The sequence below is a fragment of the Pristis pectinata genome, chromosome 3 (assembly GCF_009764475.1).
Source record: "Pristis pectinata isolate sPriPec2 chromosome 3, sPriPec2.1.pri, whole genome shotgun sequence".
In the NCBI taxonomy this organism is placed as follows: Eukaryota; Metazoa; Chordata; class Chondrichthyes; order Rhinopristiformes; family Pristidae; genus Pristis; species Pristis pectinata.
Genome location: NC_067407.1, coordinates 105,548,878 through 105,574,513, shown reverse-complemented (window position 1 = coordinate 105,574,513; position 25,636 = coordinate 105,548,878). Strand labels below are relative to the sequence as shown.

Genomic DNA, 25,636 nt, shown 5'->3' with positions numbered 1-25,636 from the left:
GAGAGGGGTCTTGATGATGTGGAAGGGAGTGCTGGTAGGGGTAATGTTCTCGAGGTTGTAGATATCAAGAGAGAGGATGTGTTGAAGTTGTTAAATAATATTAAGACAGATAAATCTCCGGGACCTGACGGGATTTTCCCCAGGCCACTTCGAGAGGCTAGGGAGGAGATTGTTGAACTGCTGGTAAGGATCTTTGAGTCCTCGTTGTCCACGGGGGTGGTGCCAGAGGATTGGAGGGTTGCGAATGTTGTCCCCTTGTTCAAAAAAGGTAATAGGGATAGGCCAGGGAATTATAGACCGGTGAGTCTCACGTCTGTGGTGGGTAAGCTGTTAGAAAGGATTCTAAGGGATAGGATTTATGAACACCTTGAGAATCATGGACTGATTAGGGACAGCCAGCATGGATTTGTGAAGGGAAGATCTTGCCTCACAAGCCTGATAGAGTTCTTTGAGGAGGTGACCAGGAAGATTGATGAGGGCAGTGCGGTGGATGTGGTTTACATGGATTTTAGTAAGGCATTTGATAAGGTTCCTCATGGTAGGCTTCTTCAGAAGGTCAGAGGCCAAGGGATCCAAGGAAGCTTGGCTGTGTGGATTAGGAATTGGCTTGCATGTAGAAAGCAGAGGGTTGTGGTGGAAGGAGTGCCCTCGGATTGGAAGGCAGTGACTAGTGGTGTCCCACAGGGATCGATTCTGGGACCTCTACTTTTTGTGATATTTATAGATGACTTAGATGAGGGGGTGGAGGGCTGGGTTAGTAAGTTTACAGACAACACTAAGATCGGCGGTGTTGTGGATAGTGTGGAGAGCTGTCGGAGCTTACAGAGGGATATCGATAGGATGCAGAGCTGGGCTGACAAGTGACAGATGGAGTTCAATCCGGAGAAGTGTGAGGTGGTACACTTTGGAAGGACAAACTCCAGGGCAGAGTACTGGGTGAATGGCAAGGTACTTGGCAGTGTGGAGGAGCAGAGGGATCTGGGGGTTCATATTCACAGTTCATTGAAAGTTGCCTCACAGGTGGAAAGAGCAGTTAAGAAGGCCAATGGGATGTTGGCTTTCATAAGTCACGGGATTGAGTTTAAGAGCCGCGAGGTGATGATGCAGCTTTACAAAACTCTAGTTAGGCCACACTTAGAGTACTGTGTTCAGTTCTGGTCGCCTCATTATAGGAAGGATGTGGAGGCGTTGGAGAGGGTGCAGAGGAGATTTACCAGGATGCTGCCTGGATTGGAGAGTATTGAATATGAGGAGAGGCTTAAGATGCTAGGGCTTTATTCACTGGAAAGGAGGAGGATGAGAGGAGACATGATAGAGGTATATAAAATACTGAGAGGAATAGATAGAGTAGACAGTCAGCACCTCCTTTCCAGGGCACCAGGGCATGGCTTTAAGGTTATGGTGGGAGGTTCAGGGGAGATGTCAGGGGGAGGTTTTTCACCCAGAGAGTGGTTGGTGCATGGAATGCACTGCCTGGGGTGGTGGTGGAGGCAGATACATTGAACAGGTTCAAGAGCTTGTTGGATAGGCATATGGAGGAGTGTGGGATGGGGGGATATGCAGGAGGAAGGGGTTAGTTAGCGTGAGGGTGGTTTGATGGACGGCACAACATGGTGGGCCGAAGGGCCTGTTTTGTGCTGTATGGTTCTATGGTTAAGTTGGATGGGAAGGAAAAGGAGACAGGAGAATGAAGTCACGGACGTTAGATGGTTGGGCAGTTGCTTGCCCTAGGTGATTACCGTTGAAGCACAAAGTTGATTTTCTCTCCCTTCCTCCATCATAAATATTTCTGACATTGGGAGATTCTGACATATTTATTTATAGAACTATGTAGAAATTACAAAATTGAAGCAGGGTGCTTCGTGCTTGCATTGGAGCCAGACCATTCCCATAACTACTCATTAATGGAATGGTCTGAAGTTTATAGTGCTGTTGTTTGCGATGTTCATTTAAATCTTTAAAGACAAATAAATTAAATAGTTTGACTGTTAGTCTGATAGAATGTATAATCTCTCTTCTTCCCAAATTGTGATAACACTGTGGCAAAATTTTGGGGTTTTGTAATCTTTATTTTGAAATTGCATTTGTACTGGTGCATTCTGAATAAAAAAAGGGCACAAGATCTGCTCACAGGAGTAGTCATGATGTTGAGTTTGAGGAAGATTGGAGCATAATGTGCCTGGAACATAACTGTTGTGGCAATCTTTAGGGACTGATTATCATGTTAAAAGGGTATTCAGATATTTTCAATTTGAGCTAAGTTGCATAGTGAAAATGTTATTCTAAAATGTCTGCAAGAGCTCTGTGTAGCACAATTAATCCTTCTGGTTGCACAGGGAAAAGATTGTGTTACTGGTTAACACTTATGCTGGACGTTACAAAGTGCACATCACGGGAGAAAAAAGTCTCAAGTTGAAGTCAAATGGAATGCCATAACAGCAAAGCTGGTGAAGATCGTCAGTGTTGATAATGTTATAGTACCCCATGGAAGGGAACTTTTAATCTTTTATTCTCAGTTAGCAGATGGTTAATGTAGGCACCAATCATTCCCTGCTAGTTTGGTAAACAGTATAATAGGCTGAATATACTGCATTACACGCTAGGTAGTCTGTTAAAAGCTGATCACCCACTTTTCAATTCTTTGAATGTCTGTAATATACCGTGAAATTTATTTGAAGCTCAGTCTAAATATTCTTTCGTGCAAGGAAAGGCATGAGAAAGTGGTGGTGCATGGGGGGGAGGGGTAGAATGATAGTGGGGTTGGCTTCCTAATATGAAAATGTAATCATACATTAAGCCCAAGGAACCTCATATGTATACCCTTCGATTCCTCTATGTATAGCCGAGGTTGCAAAAAAATAGATGTTGGTTTGACCAATATGTGATAAGATTGGATTCCAACAATTGTCAGACAGGTAATCAAGACAGGATCTGTGGGGGGGGGGGGGGGATGCATAGGAGATGGGGTCAATTTTTGATCATCAGATTCTGGGGTAGGGATGGCTTGTTTTGATTAGAATGTAGTCTCACAGGGGACTGGGAGTTGGTGTGGGAGGATGGGGTCAGTCAATGGATATTTGAGATGGGTAGGTGCGGACCATGCAATCATCAAGCAAAATTTGAAAGGAGGACGTACCAGCAAGACAATGGACTCCTTTGACTCGATGGCTACTGGACTAGGTAATGTTGGCCCTCTTTAAATACTGCTGACGCAGGTCTCAACCTTCCAGTTAAGACCTGTTTTTGGGTGGTTGGCCTGTACCATACACAGGCCTTGATTCTCTAGAGAGTTTGTGAAAGTAATGTCAAAAACTGTGTGGTACACCATTTAATGTTATTGCACATGCCCTCTACATATTTAGGACTGCAGTAGAATTTGTGGAAGTGTACTAAGCCTGCACAAAAGATACAATTAAGCAATTCAATTTTAGATAAAAATCACTGATGTGACACACAGCAATGTTGCACCACTAAAGTGTTTCTGGGATGTGAATACATTAAGGAATGTTAAAATCTGGCATTAGTTTGTTTTGCATCTTGTAGTTGTATAAAACAGGGGTCATTCTGTTGCACAAGGTGTGTTTGTGTTTTTACATGAATAACATATTCCTTGATGTTATAAATATCTCAGAGTATTATTTGTTTTGCCAGAGTTAACACAAATCCCTATAATTTGATTTTTGCTGCTATAAAGGGAATAGCGATGTAACTTTGTGACAGTATTTATAATTTGGTTATTGAAAACATTCTTGTAATACTATTTTAATATTCATACAAATGCTGATGAAGATTTTCAGTCAGCATCAGATTTTTCGTCACTTCCTATAATCTTCTCAGCCTGAATGAATCAATTTTATGTGTGATTTGAGTGCAACATGTGTTTCAGTTTGTACTAGCCTGTGGAACCCTGGCCAAATGGATGACCTAGACCTGGCCTTTGCTTGTTGCAAATACATTTGTAAGGATTCTTAAGTTACATTGGTTTTCCTCAATCCAGTTAAATTAATTCATTTTGTAGTAACATATTAATTCATGTCTGACATAAATTCTGATATTCATTCTGGACTGTAATACAAGAATTACAATATTTTGAATAGAAGTATATGAAATCCTTTTGCTTCTTATTTTATTGCATGTTTGTTAAGCCCGCAAAGCCATTGTTTTGGGACAAGGCTATTTAGGACTGAGCTGAGGAGATACTATTTTACATGGAGGATTGTTATGTTTTGGAATTCTCCTTCCTTGTGAACTGAAAATGCTCAATTACTGAGCCCATTCAAGACAGAGACTGATATAGTTTTGTTCTCTTGAGGATTGGATTGGAAAGTGGATAACTGCATTATCTATTGTATTGAATAGTGGCACAGGCTGGGTGGCGCACAAGGTTTACACAGTAGTCCTGAAAAAAAATTGAAATTGCAGCATTTCACAGAGATGTCATCTGTGGAAAATAAAGACCAAGTCACAGAGAGAAATGTTAAAAGGAATAATCTGCATCTTAGTGAAAGTGGGTGGGTTTTTAAAAAAGGACTTTAAAGGGATATTAATGAAGGAAAGAGAGATGAAGAAGATTAGGGACCAAACTGCAGAGCATGAAGCACAAAGTGGTTCTCAATCCTGGGGCAAAATGTTGAAGGAATTAAAGGAGTCAGAGTCCAAGAATGAAGTTGGGTAGATAGATGAAACTTAGAATGTTTAAGTTCAAGATTTTGTGGGACCAGGATCCAGTGTAATTCAGTAAGAGTTATGCAGATGGGCAAATTAGAACGGGAACAGTTGGAATATAGCCAACAAAATCTTGGATGACTGGATGCTCAGAATTTTGAGGATGGGAAGTCGGTGAGAAGAGAATTGGAATATTCAAATGTGACATGAGAAAGACGTGGGAGCAGGTGTTCAATAGCAGAAGGATTGAGCAAGAACATGCATGTGAAAATGTACAATGTCTGTGATAGAGACGATATGGAGCTCAAATGTTCAGTTCAGGGTTAAATAGAACTTTCAGATTGTGAACAGTTTACTTTAGCCTAAGATGTTTGCTTAGGAGCTATTATTTGCAGATATTTGTAAGAAATTATGTTACAATATATAAGATGTGGATGCTGCCCAACAGCATTGTGTAGGTGCTTGTACATGTGTGCATGTAATTATGTGTGTGTGCATGTACTTGTGAAGGTGCATCCCGTGCTTTTATATTGGAAGGCAGAGGAAAGGCTACGGGTTTTTGAAGTTGTGGTAGAGTGAAGCAGGCTGTCACACTGGGAACAACACAGGGCGAGATGCATTTTGCAGTGGGATTAATTGTTAGATGGCAGAAATTGCAGATGGCAAATCCAGGAGCTGATAAGAGTGGAAGATGAGGAACTAAGATTTGCAAGTATGGATATAAAATGGAATGGAAGAGATTAGTGACACGGTAGTGTAGCAGTTAGCATAACGCTATTACAGGGCCGGTGACCCAGGTTCAATTCCCGCTGCTGTCTGTAAGGAGTTTGTACATTCTCCCCGCATCTGTGTGGGCTTCCTCCGGGTGCTCCGGTTTCCTGTGGGTGTCACTGCTAATTGGTCAAAGTTATGCTATTTTAGAATTCAGAGCACCTATCATTAGGATTGGAAAACACAACAACTCACACATAATTGATTATAAGGGTACTTTATGTTCAAACACAGAGAATAGCACTTCACTGAAGTGCCATATAATGATCTAACATTGACATTAGGAAGCATTCAGGATATTTACATAGATGTTTACCAGCTTTCTTTTTAACTCTTGTACAATTTCTCACATTGGTTTCCAGTTTAACTGCTTTCAACATGCTTTCATTTTATTCAACATACTTTCACTGAATAATAGTTCAATGACAAGATAAAAGCATGATGCATCAATATGTTTACAAACTTGATAGATGGGCGATAAATATTCCAGAAAACTCAAGATAATCTAAACAAAGATGTCACAAAGATTTTGTCACCGACATCTTATTAATTGACAAAACTAAAACCAGTCTTGTTGACGTCAGGAAGCTGAGAAAGTTAGCACTCATTCTCAATAAATTCCTTGGTCTTATATGCATTTTTTTTAAGGTAAGTAAAACTACTGCATGCAATGCTTTGTCCATTCTGGGGGAAAAAATTAGGGGAATAGTAGCACACCTAAGCTGTTTGTCAACACACTCAAGGTGTTCTGATCTGCCAGTCTTCATAAGCAGATCTTTTGAGGTTTGTGGGCAATTCATCAATTTGTACTTTAATATATTGTCTATCAAACCTTCGAACTTATCAGGATAATGTCATGTAAGACATCAGGAGTCAATCAATCAGAATTTGACTATGGGATAGAAATTCTGTTTAAGAGAAAGAGAATAAAAATATATTTGTTAATTATAGCTGCTCGGGAATCTAATGATTTAGATCCTTTTCTCATATTCTCATTTCAATTTTGATTTTGATTAATTCATTTAATACAACCCCATTTAGGTAACCCCCACCATTTATTCAGTACCAAGAAAGTAGGTTTTGACATGATGAAGACAATTCTTGGGATAAATTTGTCCCAGGAGGACATGGTAACCTGTTGTAAAGGACATCATCAAACAACAATGGATATTTGTGAACAATCTTGATTCCACCTCTGTTAAGTGTGACATAGCAAGGTTTAACTTGTGATCTGCTTAAATTACTTGATTATGTTCCCAGTATTTTCAAGTGTGAATTAGTTTTCCCATTATAAACATGATGAGTATTCTTGAATAAAATGCTAATAGTCAGATCCCTGTAGGGTCACCAATCCAAATCGCCGACATCAGCATTTTCTTCAGGATTAGCAAATTCTATCAGGTATTAGTTGAAAAGGAATTATACAGATTAATCAGGAATCCTGTTTAAAAAAAAGATTAAAATAATAACATTAGTAGTATTTTAATCTTTTATGCAGTCCCAAGACTTGACTCCTAATAAAACTTACATAAGTTATTGATGGAGTACTTAATAGAAGGGAATAACTGATATTACCACTTGTGGAGTTTGTCCTGACACAAGGTACAGTTTTTTAAAAATTATATTGAATTTTCTCAATGTTGGATTCAACCAGTTTTATTTTTATGCTGTCATAGTTTCCACGTTTGATCACTTTGAGTTATTCAGTATTAAATGTCAGAGAGAAATCACAAGTGAGTACACCTCATGGCATACAATTGCTTTTGAAAGCATAGCCCTGCTTTTGTAGCCTTGGCCTCCTGCTGGGGAAAGCCATTTATTTTTACTGCAGAGTGTCTTCAACAGCAGTAGGAAAAAATGGTGGACAGCAAACATGACAACATCAGACCAACTGCCAGAAATCTAACTGCCTCTTATTCACCTCAAGGTCCATTGCTTCAGACCACACTGCACATTATTTTTGGATAACTGCCCTGGTGCCACATAACTAAATGAAACTAGGGAAATAAAAGCATAGCAGTGAGATTTCCGGTACACAATTTCAACAGAATGGAAACAGCACCGCAGGCAGTTCTCATTGAAAATTATCCACATGCATAAAGGCCCCTGAATAGTGATCATGACTGGAAAGCCAGCTTAGAAAAACAGAGGTTATCTATCTTTCTCCCTTTTTGGCTGACATCATCCAATCCAGGACAGACAGGTTATCAGATCTGAATCTTATTTCAAATAGTTCAGGACCACTGTGGATTGTCCCCCTAGCAATACAGCTTGTTGAAGGTTTAACTCACTTCTTTGGGTAAAAAGAATGGTATGATGACTTGCTTCCTGTATGCTACCAGCAATGAGGCATAAATGTGTTTCGATTAATTATTTTCTAGATAATTTCTTTCTTGTTTTTCTGGCTAATTCACTTTCCAGAGCGGAATTATTAACATTTGACAAAATGGAGTTCAAAATCAAGACTAATAATAAAGGTCATCCCCAAGAGTGAAATAGAAATAAATTAAGATGCAGAAATAATCTGCTAGTATGAACGGGGTTTAAAACTTCAAGACTGTTAGAGAAAGAAAAAAGATCAGGGAGATTTGAAATCCAAGGAAAGCATGAGTTAGAGTAACAGTAACAGGATTAAATGGCCCATAGTGTGCAATATGATATCTAATGCTCCTTAGTGGTCCCTTACAATAAGTAATAAATATTAAAAAGTAATAAAAGTGTAATATATTGTTGGAATGCACTAGTACTTAGCTGCCTCACTTTGAGCCTGTGTGAAAAAGAACAGGTGCATGACTCAGATCTGTTAATTCTCTGATTCTGCACAGCATAAACCAAACCACCAACTTTTCCCATCCGCTGCACTGCTTTATAAATCCCCATGCATAATATTTACACAAAACGTTCTCAAAGACAATGTAGTTCTTTATTATCACCACAGATACTCATGTATATCTCAAGTATCTCAATCAACAGAAATAAAGTCAAGTTGTGAGCAATTCAAAGAAAATCCCAGTCTTTTCAACTATTAAGTCTTGTGTGTTTGCAAAACATATATAAAGCAAATTTTATTCTATAATTTAAATAAAAAATCTACTAATGAAATTTTCATTTATTTTCTATCTTATTCCTTTCTACTTCTGAATATTTCCAAGAGATCCCTGGAGACAAGCTATCTTCTTCCAAATTACTCTTGATTACAATCTTATCTTAAATCTGTAAGATTGAAATCAAGAGCAAGCATGCTTTCTGATTTTCTCTCCTTCTCTGGAAATCCTAAAGCAAAATGTAACATTCGCATTCATTCATAATTGAAATTTTTACTGAGATTTATACAATAGAACACAATGTTGATGGGTGATTACCAACTTCATTTTAAAATAAGGATCATGTATTCAATGTTGATTGAATATTAAGTCATCACTATTGAGAATATATTGTTTGATTGATGCCATTGTAACAAATTTTCCTGAAGCAAGAGTTTTAAACATTCAACCTCTGGAACAGATAAGCCAGTTTATATTAAGGAGCACTTTTTTTCAAATACATACAGAGCACAATAACATCACAATTTTACATTAAGACTGCATAAATAACGATGAAATCTGGTAAACTAACAGATCTTAAATTGAGAAAGTAGCTCAAGTGCATTTATGACAGTAATAACCTTTTGCACAAAAGGGTCTTTGAAGATTACTTGAATCACTAGGAATCTCAAGACAATTGTGAGCTAATGCTAATCCCATATTGTACAACCACTGTTCATCCCTGTAAAATTAGCTACAAATTAGTGGTGAATGCTCATTTGCAAAGATGTATTAAATTTTTATTAACCAAAGGCTAGGGTTCTTGGCACATACGTAAGATAAAAAAATGTTGATATTTTATTAATAAGGTACCAGAGATCCTCCAGAAACTGGATTATTTGTAGGCTAACAAAACACATTCACATCAGGGAGGTCATCTGGTAATAATGTAGATTCCCTTAACTGTTTGATGATACTCTTGAGAACTGAGATGGAGCTTCATGCTGCTGGCGATTATTGGCTACCAGAAGCTCTGTGTAAGCCATCCCTTGACCAAACTGTGATGCAGTAACCAAAGCACCATTTCTCACATTGGAATTGTGAATTGATGATGTTGTTTCTGTTCTGTAGAGCTGTGCTTTCATTTCACAGCAGCCAAACCTGCTTAAAAGAATGTAGAAATCTCGGCGAAATGTCTTAGTGAAAATTGCGTACAGGAAGGGATTGGCGCAAGAATTGATTGGGTAAAACAGAACCAGGAGAATCTTGGAATTGGACACAGTGATAAAAGGAACTTTCAGAGCTGCTGAAATAGCAAAGAAAGATATTGGTGACATGCAAATGAAATCTGTAAAGATTAGCACAGCCATGCGTTTAGCGATTTTTGTATCACTATTTGTAGAAATAAAGTTGGGATTTCGAACTGTTAAATAGATTTTAATGTAGCAAAAACAAATTAGTAAAAATGCAATAACATTTAAAATCAAAATGAAAATAATATAAGCTTGAGAGACTGGGGAATTGATGTCCATTGGGAGGCAGATGCTAACTTTCCTATAATTACTGATTCCTATAAGAGGTAGCACTGCAACAGTAAATGAAAACATCCAACCACCAATCATAATCATAATGGCATGCCTCAGACGGAGTTTTCTGTCCAACTGCATGGCATAAGTTATAGTATGCCATCTTTCCAGGGTAATTGCAGTCAGTGTGTACACTGAGAGTTCGCTGGCAAAGATAGTGAAGAACCCAGCAGATGCACAGCCAGCACCAGTCTGCCAGTCTATGGCATAGTTATAGTACTGACCTTTTGTTTGGATATCTACAGAAGCAATAAGCAACAAATAGAGACCCATGCAAAAGTCAGAAAAGGCCAGATTACACATGAGAAATCGTGGGACTGTAAGTTTATAGTGACTGGTTAATAAGACTATGAGAACAGCGACATTCCCTACAATAGCAAGAATATTCATCAGCCATATTATGACCCTCAGGATGTCTTTCCCCACAATGTCTTCACATGGATTGAAGTCATCCGCCTTTGGATTACAGATCACATCAACCACATTTGTGCAGAAGCCATAGTCAAAAAAAGGTTCATCTTCATTTAAGTCAAACCATGCCTCATTTTCAAGGAAGGCATATTGTTGAGGTAATGATGAGTTCATCTGCAAAGATCTTTTCGAATGCAAGGAACTTATCTCAAATTCCCTCAAGAAACTGATGTTGCTATACAGCTTGTTACAAAATGCAGACCATTGTATTCTGGAACAAAGAAAAGTTACCATTTTTACTACAATTCCAGTGAACAGCGAGTAATCTAGAAGGAGTGACATTTAACATACATAAATAAGAAGGATCACACTCTGATGCTGGAGGAACTCAGCAGGCCAGGCAGCCTCCACGGAGAAAAGCAGGCAGTCAGTGTTTCGAGTCAGGACCCTTCTTCAGGACTGAAGATAGAAAAAGGGGAAGCCCAATATAAACGAGGGAAAAGCAGAGCAGTGATAGGTGGACAAAAGAAGGGAGGCGGGGTGGGCACAAGGTGGTGATAGGTAGATGCAGGTAAGAGATAGTGATTGGCAGGTGCGGAGGAGGGGAGAGCAGATCCACCGGGGGATGGGTCAAGGGTAAAGAGAGAAGGAAAAAAAGAGAGAGGTTAGGAAAGGGAAGAAGAAGCATGGTGGAGCATTACTTAAAGTGGGAGAATTCAATGTTCAGTTCAGTATTACAGCTCCACTGTGAAGTCCCTTCAAGGATGCTAACTTTGAAGAAGTTTTCTTCCTCTCTTTGACAGGAGCTTTGTAATTCCCTCTCTCACTGCTCCACCTCTGAGATCTCCTCTGCTCTCCAGCTCCTCGACCATGTGCTCACTCAGACTCGGTACCTGATCATTGAATTCTCATACTTTTAAGTAATCCTCATCCCTCTTCCCCTACCATGCTTCTTCTCTTCGTCCCTTTCCTAGCCTCTTTTTTTCTGCCTTTTTTTTCCCTTTCTCTCCTTACTTTTGACCCATCCCCCAGTGGATCTACTCTCCCCTCCTCCCCGCACCTGCCTATCACTGTCTCTTACCTGCATCTACTTATCACCACGTTGTGTCCACCCCGCCTCCCCTCTTTTGTCCACCTATCACTGCTCTGCTTTTCCCTCTTATATATTGGGCTTCCCCTTTTCCTATCTTCAGTCCTGAAGAAGGGTCCTGAAACATTGACCGCCTGTTTTTTCTCCACGGATGCTGCCTGGCCTGCTGAGTTCCTCCAGCATATAGTTTTTTTCATCTAGATTCCAGCATCTGCAGTCCTTTGTTTCTCTAATAAGAAGTATCAATTTAGTCAGAGTTTCTGCTGCACTCTATATTCTAACTACTCTCTCTGGTAAAAGATTCTTCTGAATTTTCGATTGGATTTATTAGTGATTATCTACTTCAGGGCCTTGTTTCAATCTCCCACACAAGTGAAATGATCTTCTTTGCATCTACTCTGTCAGACCTTTTCATTATTTTTCAATTCTTCTGATAAGTTACTCCCATAGCCTTTTCTGGAAAAAATGTCCCAGTATGTTCAATATTTTTTGGTAGAAAAACTAAGATGTTAAAGTCTATTATCTTTGTAAATCTTATTTTCAACTTCATAAATGCTCCTGTATCTTTTATGTAACATGGAAACCAGAGTAAACACAACTTTTTGTAGGTGTGGTCTAAGCAAGATTCTGTACAAGTTTAATATAACATCTGCTCTTCAACTCTATCTCCCAGAAATGAATCCTGCTGCTATGTCTGCCTTATTTGTGGTATTATTAACCTTATATCACAATTTTTATAGATTTGAATGCCTGTATTCCTAGATCCCTCTTTTGCTCCATCTCAATTGCAATCTCATTTTCAGAGTAAATGGCCACTTTAATCCACCTCTCACTGAGAAATATTGAAATCCCTTTCACAATTATACATTCATTCAGTAAGTTTAAGCCTTTGAGTTATTTATTGCACTTCTCCTCAGTGTTAACCATCATCCCAAATTGACATTTTCTGCAAATTTTGAAGTTGTACATTGACTTACAAGTTCAAATCAATAATGAAAAAGGTGAAGCTGAACACTATAATGCACACCCTTTACCAGGCTTAATTATAACCTTTAAACTCAACCCTGTTTTCAGTTTTGTGATCTGGTTGCTGTCCATTTTCTAATTCTCCATAGATCTCCACACACTGTCCTTAGTCACGTACAGTATAACAGCTTACTGAATGCCTTTTAAAAAGCCCAAATAAATCAGATCTCTCATGTTACCCTCTTGACATGATGGAGATGAACAAAGGGGGCTAGATTCTGCTCTAACTCCATCTACAAGTTTGCAGATGATAGCAACGTAATGGGCCGTATCTCAAATAATGATGAGTTGGAGTACCGGAAGTAGATTGAGAGCTTAGTAACATGGTGTCATGACAACAACCTTTCCCCCAATGTCAGCAAAACAAAAGAGCTGGTCATCGACTTCAGGAAGGGGGGCAATGCACATGCACCTGCCTACATCAATAGTGCTGAGGTCTGCAGGGTTGAGAGCTTCAAGTTCCTAGGAGTGAACATCACCAATAGCCTGTCCTGGTCCAATTACATAGACATCACAGCCAAGAAAGTTCACCAACACCTCTATTTCCTCAGGAGGCTAAAGAAATTTGGTATGTCCCTGTCGACACTCACCAATTTTTATCAATGCACCACAGAAAGCATCTTGACTGGATGCATCACGGCTTGGTATGGTAACTGCTCTGCTCGTGACTGCAAGAAACTGCAGAGTGTTGTGGATGCAGCTCAGCACATCACGGAAACCAGCCTCCCCTCCATGGACTCTGTCTATACTTCTCGTTGCCTCGGTAAAGCAACTAGCGTGATTAGAGACTCCACCCACCCCGGACATTCTCCCCTCTCCCCTCTCCCCTCTCCCCTCTCCCCTCTCCCCTCTCCCTCTCCCCTCTCCCTTCTCCCCTCTCCCCTCTCCCCTCTCCCTTCTCCCCTCTCCCCTCTCCCCTCTCCCTTCTCCCCTCTCCCGTCTCCCCTCTCCCTTCTCCCTTCTCCCCTCTCCCCTCTCCCTTCTCCCCTCTCCCCTCTCCCCTCTCCCCTCTCCCCTCTCCCCTCTCCCATTGGGGAAAAAAGACAAAAGCCTGAAAGCATGTACCACCAGGCTCAAGGACAGCTTCTGTCCTGCTGTTATAAGACTAAGGAACTGTTCCCTAGTACGAAAAGAAGGACTCTTGACCTCACAATCTGCCTCTTTATGACCTTGCACCTTCGTCTACCTGCACTGCACTTTCTCTGTGGGTGTTGCACTTTATTCTGCATTCTGTTATTGTTTTACCTTGTACTACCTCAATGCACTGCTGTAATGAAATGATCTGTATGAACAGTATGCAAGACAAGTTTTGCACTGTACCTCAGTACATGTGACAATAATAAACCAATTCCAATTCCAGAGGAGAAAGTGATGATTAGGAAAAAAACTTGATTTAAAACATACACCGTATTAACTAAGAAATAACCTGTCATCATTGATTATTCTGTTTATCTAATGATTTAAGTATATTCAATTTTCTTACTTTTTCCATATTCATGTTTTATATTTAAGCACTTATATGCAAAGAGTTCCCAAATAATTAAATACCAAATTAAAGTTAAGCATTTTAGTCATTCAGGATAATAAAAAGGAAGAACTTTCAAAATTGAAGGCAATATTTTTGGAACATTATCACCTGCCTTTCCTCCCTACGGTTGCTGACTAATCTACAGTGTGTTTCAGCAGTTTCTGTATTAGTTTGCAGTTCTTCAATAGCCTGCTCACTCTTCCATTTACATTAACTCTACATGTGCAAAAGAATAAATAATACTCACTCTTTTCGCTTCTTGGCATTTTCATTTTCAAAAGCACAGCAATGGCTCGGATATGTCATGCTTGCCTCTCTTAGTTCTACAAAGTTATCCAGAGGTGGCAACTTTTTTAAGTTGACGGTGGACTGAGCTATGAGCTTCTTAACAGACTTCAAACCATGAATTGGAAGCACATTAATGCTGGTTCTGGAAATATCCCTGTTAAAACATTAAGGGTGCTACTTTGTGCATCATCCTTATTTCCATTAAACCACGATGTATACCATGTTGCTGATGACATAAGACATTGCCACTGTGAACCTGGCTTCCATTGCTGTCAGTATTTGGATACTGTAAGTGTTAGTTTGGCTCGGAATTAATAAGCCCTCAACAAATCTTCAATCCCTCTCACCAGGGCTGCCCACCTGGATTTCAATTGGTTGGTCTTTTAGGCATGAATCTGCCGTGATCTCTCAGAGTGACAGGATCCATGATCCCTCAATTGCCCTTCCTCAGACTCTTACTATCACCTGTCAGTCAGCCAGCCCATACTGCTGCTATTCATTGCATGGTGGTGCAGTCCAAAGCTCGATCCACAACTACTCAAGGTCAACCTGCTATTCCACCTGAATAGCACTCTCCCATTGAAATTCAGCAGCCTTCCACCTTCTCTAGTGCAGCTTCTAAAGTATTAGCACTTGAAGAAGAAAAAAATGTGAATGATTTGATGGTTATATGCATTATGCAATTTTTATTATCAGTTTTGGTTTGGTATATTTATTTTGTGCTGCCTTTTATATTTACATTGTGGCCAAGTGGAAGCTGTAATGGTCAGCTACAGGGAGGGTAAAATGGAGAATTGTGGTTGCATTAACCAGTACTGCTGACAGGTGGGCTGCTCACAAACCTGACCAAAAAGGGCTGTCTCAGTCACCTCATTGCTTCCCCTTTCTTCTCCTCTTCTGACCGTTACTCATGATCCTGATGAGTTAGAGGGCCCCTTCCAGTTGTGATACATCTCAAAGCTGAGTTGCACTGTCTGCAGAAAGCAAGCAGATAACTGTGCACCTTAACCAGAAGGAAACCTGCAATCCTCAGACAGCTATCTGCTCCTCACTGAAATTCAGGTCGGAGGATTGCTGTCATTGAAATGGACTACTGTTGCCAGTTCTCGTTCCTTATCCAGCAGCTTGTCTTTTATCAAAGACTCTCTGCTTTTTCTCCCATTCAAAATGGATGAACTTGCTCATGCACTCATTTCTGGCCCCACTGGTGTGAGCAGAAGCCTACAGTTGGGACAAAGTCCAATAACATTTTCAGTGCCCTGGCAAACTGAAGCAAACATAGGAAGTACCAATCACTTGTGGAATGGTCTCAACTGTGAGAAACAAATCAAATCAGCAACTAATCTGCAATTAGTAGTCGATGCCTTTACATGGCACTGGTGTGGCATTAGATAGCACTGAATTGGCATTGCACACTGGTTGAATTCACGTCTGCACACTTCTGGCAGCAAGCATCCTCACTAAATGGCAGCCAGGATTAAAACTAATTCAGCTACCATGCCAACCGAAAAACCCACAACTTGGCCAAACTTTGTGTCTTTACACTCATGATCAAAAAGTTGCCTGGAACACTTATTCTGAAAACATTGACAGGAATGGATCAATTCAAAATGAATGGAAACACGAGTATGGCAAGTTATGAGAGAAAATTCTAAGGAATATCAATATTAGAATTATTGCAAAATATTTTTTAAAAGATTGTTCTGTTTCATTCATATCAATCTAAGATTAACTTAAAACATTTTATCAAAACTAATTTTGCTATTAATTTCTTTCTCTTTTTATACTTGAAAATATTGTTGAGTAAAGCCAGTTTTCTACCAATGTCCAACTCCAACATTTGTTACATTGGCAATTCACTTACAGAACTGTTGGTCCTGTTGCTCCCATGAAAACATCATCATGCAATTTCTGTAGATTTTGATTACCTGTGAGATTACTGCAAGAGAAAGCAAAAATCATTAAAGCCCATGAACAAACAAGTGCTGTGTGCTTACACAATAGTACAAATTCTACAATTAAGAAAATGACTGGTGGACAATACCAAATTAGCAACTTACAGCTGATCTAAATCTGTTCCATTAAATGCATGACTTTGTACTTCTGTGAGGTCATTATTAATCAACTTTCTGTGTTTTTGGGGAGGGCAGGGGGAAAGAAGAGGATGAAATATTTGTTATTTGTTTATCCTCACTGCCATATGCTTTGATATTTATCTTACACAATTAAAATAAGATGTATGATTTATTTTGTTTCTATATTGCATAGGTAAAGAAATAAGTTCTATTTAAGCAGTATTTCTACTTGACTCATTCAAATGAATAACCCTTGCTTTCTGAAAGAAAGTTCTGACACATGTTCATCATACTGGCCACAGTGAGAGCTTGTGCGAATACAAGGGGATATCAATAAAAGCAAAAGATGCAAGTGCTTGAAATCTTAAATAAACTCTTCAACCTTCCAAAATGACATTGCATAGAACTTAACTGGTTGCAGCTCATAATCTTATGTGCTGCTCATTTACCTCTGCTGTAAAAACAAAGAATCCATCAAAAAATAAGTGCAAATATAGTATCCCATTTTTTCCAACTTATGTTATTTTTAAATGTCCTCCTCAGAAAAGTGCAAATTTTCTGTGTTTATTACTATTCAGTAATTTTCTTGTTAAGTCAGGATAGTTCCTTGTGCAGCAAGTGAAATAGAATCCCCTCTGACAATTCTCAGCAGCAACTGTGGATTATTTAGTGATCTAACATGCACTACCAGAGCTCATGAAATAAATGGAAGAAATATGAATCTCCATTAAATCTATAGTTGTCTATTTGAGGTCCAAGTTGGATATTAACCACCAAGTCTAATGGAGAGGAACATTGGTTCAATTTCACAACAAAAATAGCAATGGATTCATGAATGGATCCAGTAACAAAGGTTCATTTGGATGTTTAAGTGACAGTGATTGAAAATCCAAAAAACTGCAGATGCTGAAAATCTGAAATAAAAACAGAAACTGCTGGAAACGTTCAACAGCTCAGGACAGGTAGCACCTGTTAAAAGAAAACACAGTTAATATTTCAGATCAATGACTCTTAGTGGAACAGAACTTCAAGTTTGGCATTCCTGGAAGTGATATTGAATTCAACAGTAACTGATACCTGACAGATGCTGCCAATGCTGCCTGATCTACTGATTGTTTCCAGCATTTTCTGTTTTTATTTCATAATAATATTTAGTTTGAGCATCATCCAATAATCATAGCAGCAACAACCGTTAACATTGTGAAGAGTGAATTACTGAGAATTTCCATCTGATGTTCAAAACTCTACCAAATGCTATTTTATTCATGAGTGTTTTTTTTATTTGTTGTGCTTGTGATGTTATTGTCATGCAGAACAGGGGTATTCCCATTGGGTGACTTCTGGCAGAGCTGTGTCTGTGTTTTCTGCATAAGATTATGCCTGTTTATTATTTCCTTAAATCCTGGAAATTTAGGGAGCAGATCTTTTATATGGGGCTAGAGTTATGAAACTGAGCAACAATTATGTCAGGTGCAACTCAGAAGCGATGCAATCATTTGAGGAAGTTTATGCCTGATGATGTTTCAGTCTTAAACCTGCATGTAGATTTCCTCAGGAAACACAGCACTGTTTGCTCACGCAGATATGGTAGTATCTTAATGGGTCGCATGTGCATGCAATGGAATGATATATTCATATGTGTGATATAAGCAAAAATGGTAGTAGCTGTTAGTCTTCAATAAAGAGTTAGTGCATGTTGTAATGCTCCTGGTGTCTCCTAGAGCTTACTTCATTACTCACCAGCTGTGCAATAGTTGCTCACATACTACATCTCAATACATTGTATATACCACTGTCACAGCAAAGGTTTCCAGGAAAGACCAGGCAGGTTAAAGGAAGAGGTACATGATACTGTTTATTATTTCATATCTTCAAAAAGAGGCTATTGTTCTGGGAATTCAGATAAAGAGTTATATCTATGTCTCTCTTTCAAATACATGTTAGCTTCACTTACAGTTCTGACACTTGCTGTGTTTAGTCCGGATAGAACTGATTTATCTTATTAGAAGGTATGTACTTACATATTTAATGTCCCAGTGCTTAATCCCTGGAAAGCATTAGATGGAATGATGTGCATGTTTATATTGTCTCGGAATTCACTAAAAGAAACAGACAGTGTTTGAATTTATTTTTCAGAAAGAAACATGTGTATTTATATAGTCCCGTTCACTGCCTCCAGTCACCCCAGAGAGCAGATTCTATTGAGCATCTAAACAGTGAATTTGTTACTCCCAGGAACAACAGCATGGTAATCTGCTTTGGTGATTCTGATTGAGGGATAAATATTTCCTGGATGATGAAAAAACCCTTGCTCATTTTCAAAATAACATCATGAGATTTTTAACATTCACCTGGGAGAGCAAATCGGGTTTTGGTTTATTAACACTTCCAGCAGTTTACCATTCCCTCAGCACTCCACTGGAGTGCCAGCCTAAATTTTTGTGCTCATGTTTCTGAATGGGTCTTGAATCCAGAACCTTCTGAGTTAAAGATAAGTGCATTGGCAGTTGATCCCTCTTCTATCCTGGTGTTGAACATAAATTTTAATTTGGTGCAATGTATGTCTCTGTCACAATCAGGCTTCCAGTTTTATCTGTATAAGGATAATTGATTAATGAGCAATTCAACTGAACCAAAAGTTTATGTAATTGTATTTAATACATCATTTGTTCACAACATCACCGTTGTCTCCTCAGGTTCTAACACTAATGCTTGATCCATACTTTTGAGTGCAAACACATTATTCAATGCATGTTAATCAAATGAAATGACATCATTTCTAAGAGGTCTATTTTCACAAACACATAGCTCATGTGTTACGTGGAAAGCTAAGTGTGAAAACCTGTTACATTTTGAATAAACATAAAACAGAAGTTGCCATTGTAAAAGTGGAATAAAAGCAGAACAGTATGAAATAGTTAATGTTCAGAGAGGACAAACAAACCCTGGACAACCATTCCTTTAACAATGGGATATCGAGGAAAAAAAAGCACACTCTTCATTGCAAATGACGTTCCGGAAGGAAAAAAGTCCACTTTCCTCTCATATACAGGTGACAAGACATATATTGATGAGAACCTCGATGGCCTTTGTCAAACTTTGAAAGAGAAAATTTTGTAAAGCTGGTTGAAGTAGCTGAACAACATTAGTGCCCACAGTCCTTTACCTAAAGGGAACAAGTTTAACAGCAGGAATCGGTATCCAGGTGAAAGATTTGCAGTGTCACAGATTTGAATGGCATTGAAGAATGCTGCAGGTGTGGTACTAGATACTGTAGGATTACATTGATTGTAGAATCCAAGAGGTGTGCAAATGAAATGAATTTTAAATGGGCATTTGATATTACCCAAACAATGGAATCATGCAAGCACATGGTTTGCAACATCATTCAGCCAAGGTCCAGAGTGTTAACAAGCTGGGCTGCAGCTCCGCTGTATCTTCTCAGCAATGTAAGGACCAGATGAAAGGAAGATGTGAATATTGTGCTAATACACAACATCAGCCTAATGACTGCAGACACGGAGACTCTGTTTGCTGTAACTGTAGTATCAAGGATGTCTGTCAATGGCTGACTTGAAAGCAAAGAGAGACCATGGAGAAGGTGAGAAAGTGATGACCTGGACAAATTGTAAGGATTGTCCATGTTAAGTCAGTTGGATGAAACCTTTCACTACTGGCATTGAAGGAAAGTGAGTATCGCTAGAAATTGCTATTGCTGCTGCAATATCAATGGCGTGTGAGCAGGAATATAGGTAATATTGGCCAGATGGTTCAGTGAAACTCAAGGAGTCATAAGTTTTTCTTTGCATCCACACTAAGGAAGCAATCAAGGTGATAGACATATGTTAGCTTCGAGTGAGAAGTGATGGGAAGGAAGCAAAGATCCTTCCTCTCACTGTTCCAGGGCAACAGTCCAATTTGATAGGTTGAAACTGGCTACCAAAGGTATACTGTATATGGGAGAGATCAAGAACATGAAGTAACAGCATGCATTAGCTGTATGATACAAGTACCTCACGGTACATTACAATGAACCTGGAAGTATTCAAGGTGTGGAAACCAACATTCAGTTGAAGCAAGATGCCTCACCTTGGTCCTTCAAAGAATGATCTGGATGTTACAGCATGAATGAACAGCTCTGGAAGAGATAAAGAGTCTATTGCAACCAAGTGAACCAGCTATGTCATCTGATGTCTCCAATAGTTCCTGTGTTGAAGGCATTAGACTTGTGGAGGTAATGTTAACAAACAACAAAGAAGCCCTTACCTCTGACAATTTATTGGTACAAGTAGGTGGAGAATAGATCTTCACAGCCTTTGGTGTGTAATGTGTTCTCCAGCAGACTGTATTAGACAAAGGTTCAATGGACTACTCAATGAAAAGTACTCGCTGTGTACTGTTCGTTTGGGATAGCATTTTCCAAGGGCTACCATATGCCCCTGAGCTATGTATATGATATCTCAGTGACTAGAAAGACAGGGTAGCAATACAGAAAAGATATTTGATGATTTTGAAAAGCAGGAGTACAATTTAAGAAGGGCAAACGTTTCTTTGCTGCCTCAGTAGTCATCTATATTGGCTATTAGATAGATGTGGAAGGACATCCTTTTAAGGACGGTTAAATCAATGTTGGATGCACCTAATACATCCAACTTGATAGTATTGAAGGACTTCTTAGCACTCCTCAAATACTATGGTCGGTTTCTGCCAACATTAAGCATTGCAGTAGAACCTCTTCAGGAGTTGCTGAATCACAGAACAAACTCAATTCGAACAAGAGCTAACAGAACTTGTGTTCTGAGAGATGAAGCCATTGCTACAGAATGCACAGCTTCATGTTCATGGTGATCCAGCAAAGCCATTGCTGCTGCCCTGTAATGCTCCATAATTTCATGGCGTTGGTATACTTTTGTCACTTTGTAAGGGAAATGGAATTGTCTGAGTCATTGGTTTTGAATCAAAGTCTGCTTCCAAGGTAAAGCAATGCAACACATAACTGGGTAAAATATACGTAGTTGTTGGTCTAAGAAGTTAAGAAATTTTACAAGTACCCATTTGGTCAGAACTTGACAATCTTAACAAACTCCAAGACTTTGTGGGTCATTTTTTGGTGAATCCACCTTAGATGCTCAGCAGATATAGAATGGTTAACAATATCTGCATAGAACTGCATTTGTAAGTACAGAAGTATACAGGAGTCAGAATCTCGGCACTCTGAGTTGACTGCCAGTTGGAGCTCCTCTCTGTGAGACACCAATGAGGTGTGACATTGTGTTAGTGGAAATATATGGACAGTACTCTGATCACAAACTTACCTCCATGATCATTTGTAGAGAGACAGCAGACAGTTTGCATGAAATCTAAGGCTGTGATAGTAGGTGATTTTAACATATTGACTGGTACTTCCAGACTGTAAAGGGATTGGATGGGACAGAGTTTGTCAAATGTGTTCAGAAAAGATTCTTTAATCAATACGTAGAGATCACAACTAGAGAGAGCGCGGTACTGGATCTCTCAGGGAATGAGACAGGGCTGATGACATAAGTGCGTGTAGGGGAACCCTTTGGATCTAGTGATCATAATTCCATTAGTTTCAAGATGATTATAGATAAGGATAGGACTGGTCCTGGAGTTGAGATTTTAAATTGGAGTAAGGCCAATTTTGATGACATCAGAAGGGATCTGGCAGGCGTGGATTGGGATAGGTTGTTTTCCGGCAAAGAGATGCTTGGTAAATGGGAGGCTTTCAAAAGTGAAATATTGAGGGTACAGAATCTGTATGTTCCTGTTAGAATAAAAGGCAAGGTTAGCAGGTTTAGGGAACATTGGTTACTGAGGGCTATTGAGGCCCTGGTAAAGAAAAAGAAGGTGGTGCATATCAGGTACAGGCAGTTAGGATCAAATAAGATGCTTTAAGCAATGCAAGAGAACACAAAAGAGAGAAATCAGGAGGGCTAAAAGATGACATGAGGTTGCTCTGGCAGACAAGGTGAAAGAGAATCCCAAGGGTTCTATCGCTATATTAAGAGCAAAAAGGTTGCAAGGGACAAAATTGATCCTCTTGAAGGTCAGCATAGTCATCTATGCGTGGAACTGAAAGAGATGGGGGAGATTTTAAATGAATTTTTTGCATCGTATTTACCCTGGAGACAGACGCAGAGACTATAGAACTGAGGCAAAAGAGTAGCAAGGTCATGGACCGTATCCGGATTATGGAAGAGGAGGTGCTGGCTGTCTTGAAGCAAATTAAGGTGGATAAATCCCCAGGGCCTGACAAAGTGTCCCCTCTGATATTGTGGGATGCTAGTGTAGAAATTGCAGGAGCCCTGGCAGAGGTATTTAAAACGCCCTTAGCCACAGATGAGATGCCGGAGGACTAGAGGATAGCAAATGTTGTTCTGTTGTTCAAGAAAGGCTCTAAGAATAAGCCTGGAAATTATAGGCCTGTGAGCCTGACGTCAGTCGTGGGTAAATTATTGGAAGGTATTCTAAGGGACAGGATATATAAGTATTTGGATAGACAGGGCCTGATTAGGGATAGTCAAGATGGCTTTGTGCGTGGTGAGTAATGTCTAACCAACCTTGTAGAGTTTTTCGAGGAGGTTACCAAGAAGGTTGAAGGAAAGGTGATGGATGTTGTCTACATGGACTTCAGCAAGGCCTTTGACAAAGTCCCACATGGGAGGTTGGTCCAGAAGGTTAACTCGCTTGTCATTCAGGATGAAGTAGTAAATTGGATTCCACATTGGCTTAGCGGGAGAAGCCAGAGAGTGGTAGTAGATGGTTGTCTCCCTGACTGGAGGCCTGTGACTAGTGGTGTGCTGCAGGGATCATTATTGGATCCATTGTTGTTTATCATCTATATTAATGATTTAGATGATAATGTGGTAAATTAGATCAGCAAATTTGCGGATGATTGGGGATGTAGTGGACAGAGAGGAAGGCTATCAAAGCTTGCAGCGTGATCTTGACCAGCTAGGAAAATGGGCTGAAAAATGGCAGATGGAATTTAATGCAGACAAGTGTGAGGTGATGCATTTTGGGAGGACAAACCAGGGTAAGACCTACACAGTGAATGGTAGGGCTCCGAGGTGTGCAGTAGAACAAAGGGACCTGGGAATACAGATCCATAATTTGTTGAAGGTGACATCACAGGTCATAAAGAGAGCTTTTGGCACATTGGCCTTCATAAATCAGGGCATTGAGTACAGGAGTTAGGATGTCATGCTAAAGTTGTACAAGACATTGGTGAGGCCAAATTTAGAGTATTGTATGCCATTCTGCTCACTTACCACAGGAAAGATATTAATAAGCTTGAAAGGGTGCAGGGAAAAGTTACAAGGATGTTGTCAGGACTTGAGGGCCTGAGTTACAAGGATAGGTTAAGTAGGTTAGGACTTTATTCCCTGGAGTGTAGGCGAATGGGGGAAGATCTTATAGAGATATACAAAATTATGAGGGGTAAAGGTGAATGCATCCAGGCTTTTCCCATCAGGTTAGGTGAGAGTAGAACTTGAGATCATAGGTTTAGGGTGAAAGGTGAAACATTTAAGGGGAATCTGAGGGGAAACATCTTCAGTCAGAGGGTGGTGCGAGAGTGGTATGAGCTGACAGCGAAAGTTGTAGATGTGGGTTCAATTGAAACATTTAAGAGAAGTTTGGATGGGTGCACGGAGGGGAGGGATTTGGAGGGATATGGTCCAGCTGCAGGTAGATGGGACTAGGCAGAAGATCAGGTTGGCATGGACTAGATGGGCCAAAGGGCCTGCTTCTGTGCTGTAGTGCTCTATGATGATCAGGCATGGCCCCACACTCTTGGATGGGAAGAAGAACGTGAAGTTGACATACTATTGACATACTACAGAATGTGGTAGAAGCAAAGCCTTTCAAAAGCATCACATGAGTGCACCAGTTGCACCTCTTGACCTATGCCCTGGCTAAGCAAATTGGGTTGACGACACATGGATTTTGCAGGACCATTTACAATAATCTTGGCCATGGTAAATGGATGCGTCTTCTAAGTTCAAAATGACCTTTGATACTGAAAGGGCTGCTCACAACGGACAAGAGAAATAGATTCAAGCACATGCCCTCAGCTTCATACCATCAACCCTTGAACGCAATTGTGGAAGGAACAATTCGGTCTCTGAAAGATGGACTGAGAAAGATGAAAGGGAGACAAAAATTGCTCATTTCTTACTCTACTATCAGAATACACCACACGCAATGACAGACACTGCTAAGTTACTGATATGTTTGAATCTATTTTGATTTCACCAGGCCAGAATATAATACTACTGTGTCTTTAAACTAGGCAAAGCAGAAGGAGCAATATGATGCTAGAGCTTGTGATTGCCACGTTGATGTAAGTAATCCTGTTTTCGGATATCACATGAGGAACTGAGTTATTGGAACTCATCGTTGACTGCATTAGACAAGTCTATTTGGTGGTTCATCTGAAAGCAAGTCTCATGTTGAAGTTTCATCAAGACTGCCTATGATATTGTACCTCACTGTCATCAGTTCAACCAGTTGAGTATGTGCCGGAATTGGAAGTTTTCTCACCTTCTTCTGCACTTGACGTAGCAAAGAACAGCCCTTGGGATGAGTTGCGACAAACGACAAGAAGAGCAGCACAGCAGAGAGCAGCACTCGCAACTTCAGGGAGCCGAGTTTGATTCCGATCGCCAGTGCTGCCTGCATGGATTTGCACGTTCTCCCTGTGACCACATAGGTTTCCTCTGGATGCATTGGTTTCCTCCCATATCCCAAAAATGTGCTGGTTGGTAGGTTAATTAACCACTGTAGAATACCACCAGTGTTGGAGAAAACCTGAGCACCTGGGGGGGAAACCCATGCAGTCACAGAAAAACGTGCAAATTTCACAGTTGTAATAGAATCGGTGGGGTATTAACGGGCATGTGTGCAAGAATAGGCAACAGGGAAATAAGTGGGAAAATGGGATTGATGGAGAGCCGGCATAGACTTGTGGGGCCAAATAGCCTCCTCCTACATTGTAAGGAAATATAAAATTGAGGAAAAAGTACTAGTGATATTTCAGTGCAACCTGAGCTCCTTCAAGCTCAGCAATGGAGAAAACTACCAGAGAGGTTAAATTTGGGAAAAGGGAAAGTATTCATTATGAAGGGCAGAATAATTCCTCTTGAGTGTTG

General features: G+C 39.8%; 1 protein-coding gene across 1 annotated transcript; it reads right to left on the bottom strand.

Moving 5' to 3' along the window:
* Window positions 1-9,418: 9,418 nt before the first annotated feature.
* On the bottom strand, window positions 9,419-25,166 carry LOC127568001 (follicle-stimulating hormone receptor-like). Its single transcript, XM_052011247.1, has 6 exons — window positions 24,973-25,166; window positions 18,485-18,562; window positions 16,449-16,517; window positions 16,253-16,327; window positions 14,348-14,542; window positions 9,419-10,727 (listed from the first exon to the last, which is right to left on the bottom strand). Exons 1-6 carry the CDS (start codon window positions 25,164-25,166, stop codon window positions 9,419-9,421), a joined length of 1,920 nt encoding a protein of 639 aa, XP_051867207.1.
* Between the last annotated feature and the right edge of the window lie 470 nt (window positions 25,167-25,636).

Excerpts from the sequence above, each read along its gene's own strand:
- LOC127568001 (XM_052011247.1), bottom strand. The coding sequence starts at position 25,166 with ATGCAGGCAGCACTGGCGATCGGAATCAAACTCGGCTCCCTGAAGTTG. Across the intron at positions 16,518-18,484 it reads AGCACTGGGACATTAAATAT|AAAGTTGATTAATAATGACC; the intron begins GTAAGTACATAC and ends CCAAAAACACAG. Across the intron at positions 16,328-16,448 it reads GGAACAGATTTAGATCAGCT|TAATCTCACAGGTAATCAAA; the intron begins GTAAGTTGCTAA and ends TTTCTCTTGCAG.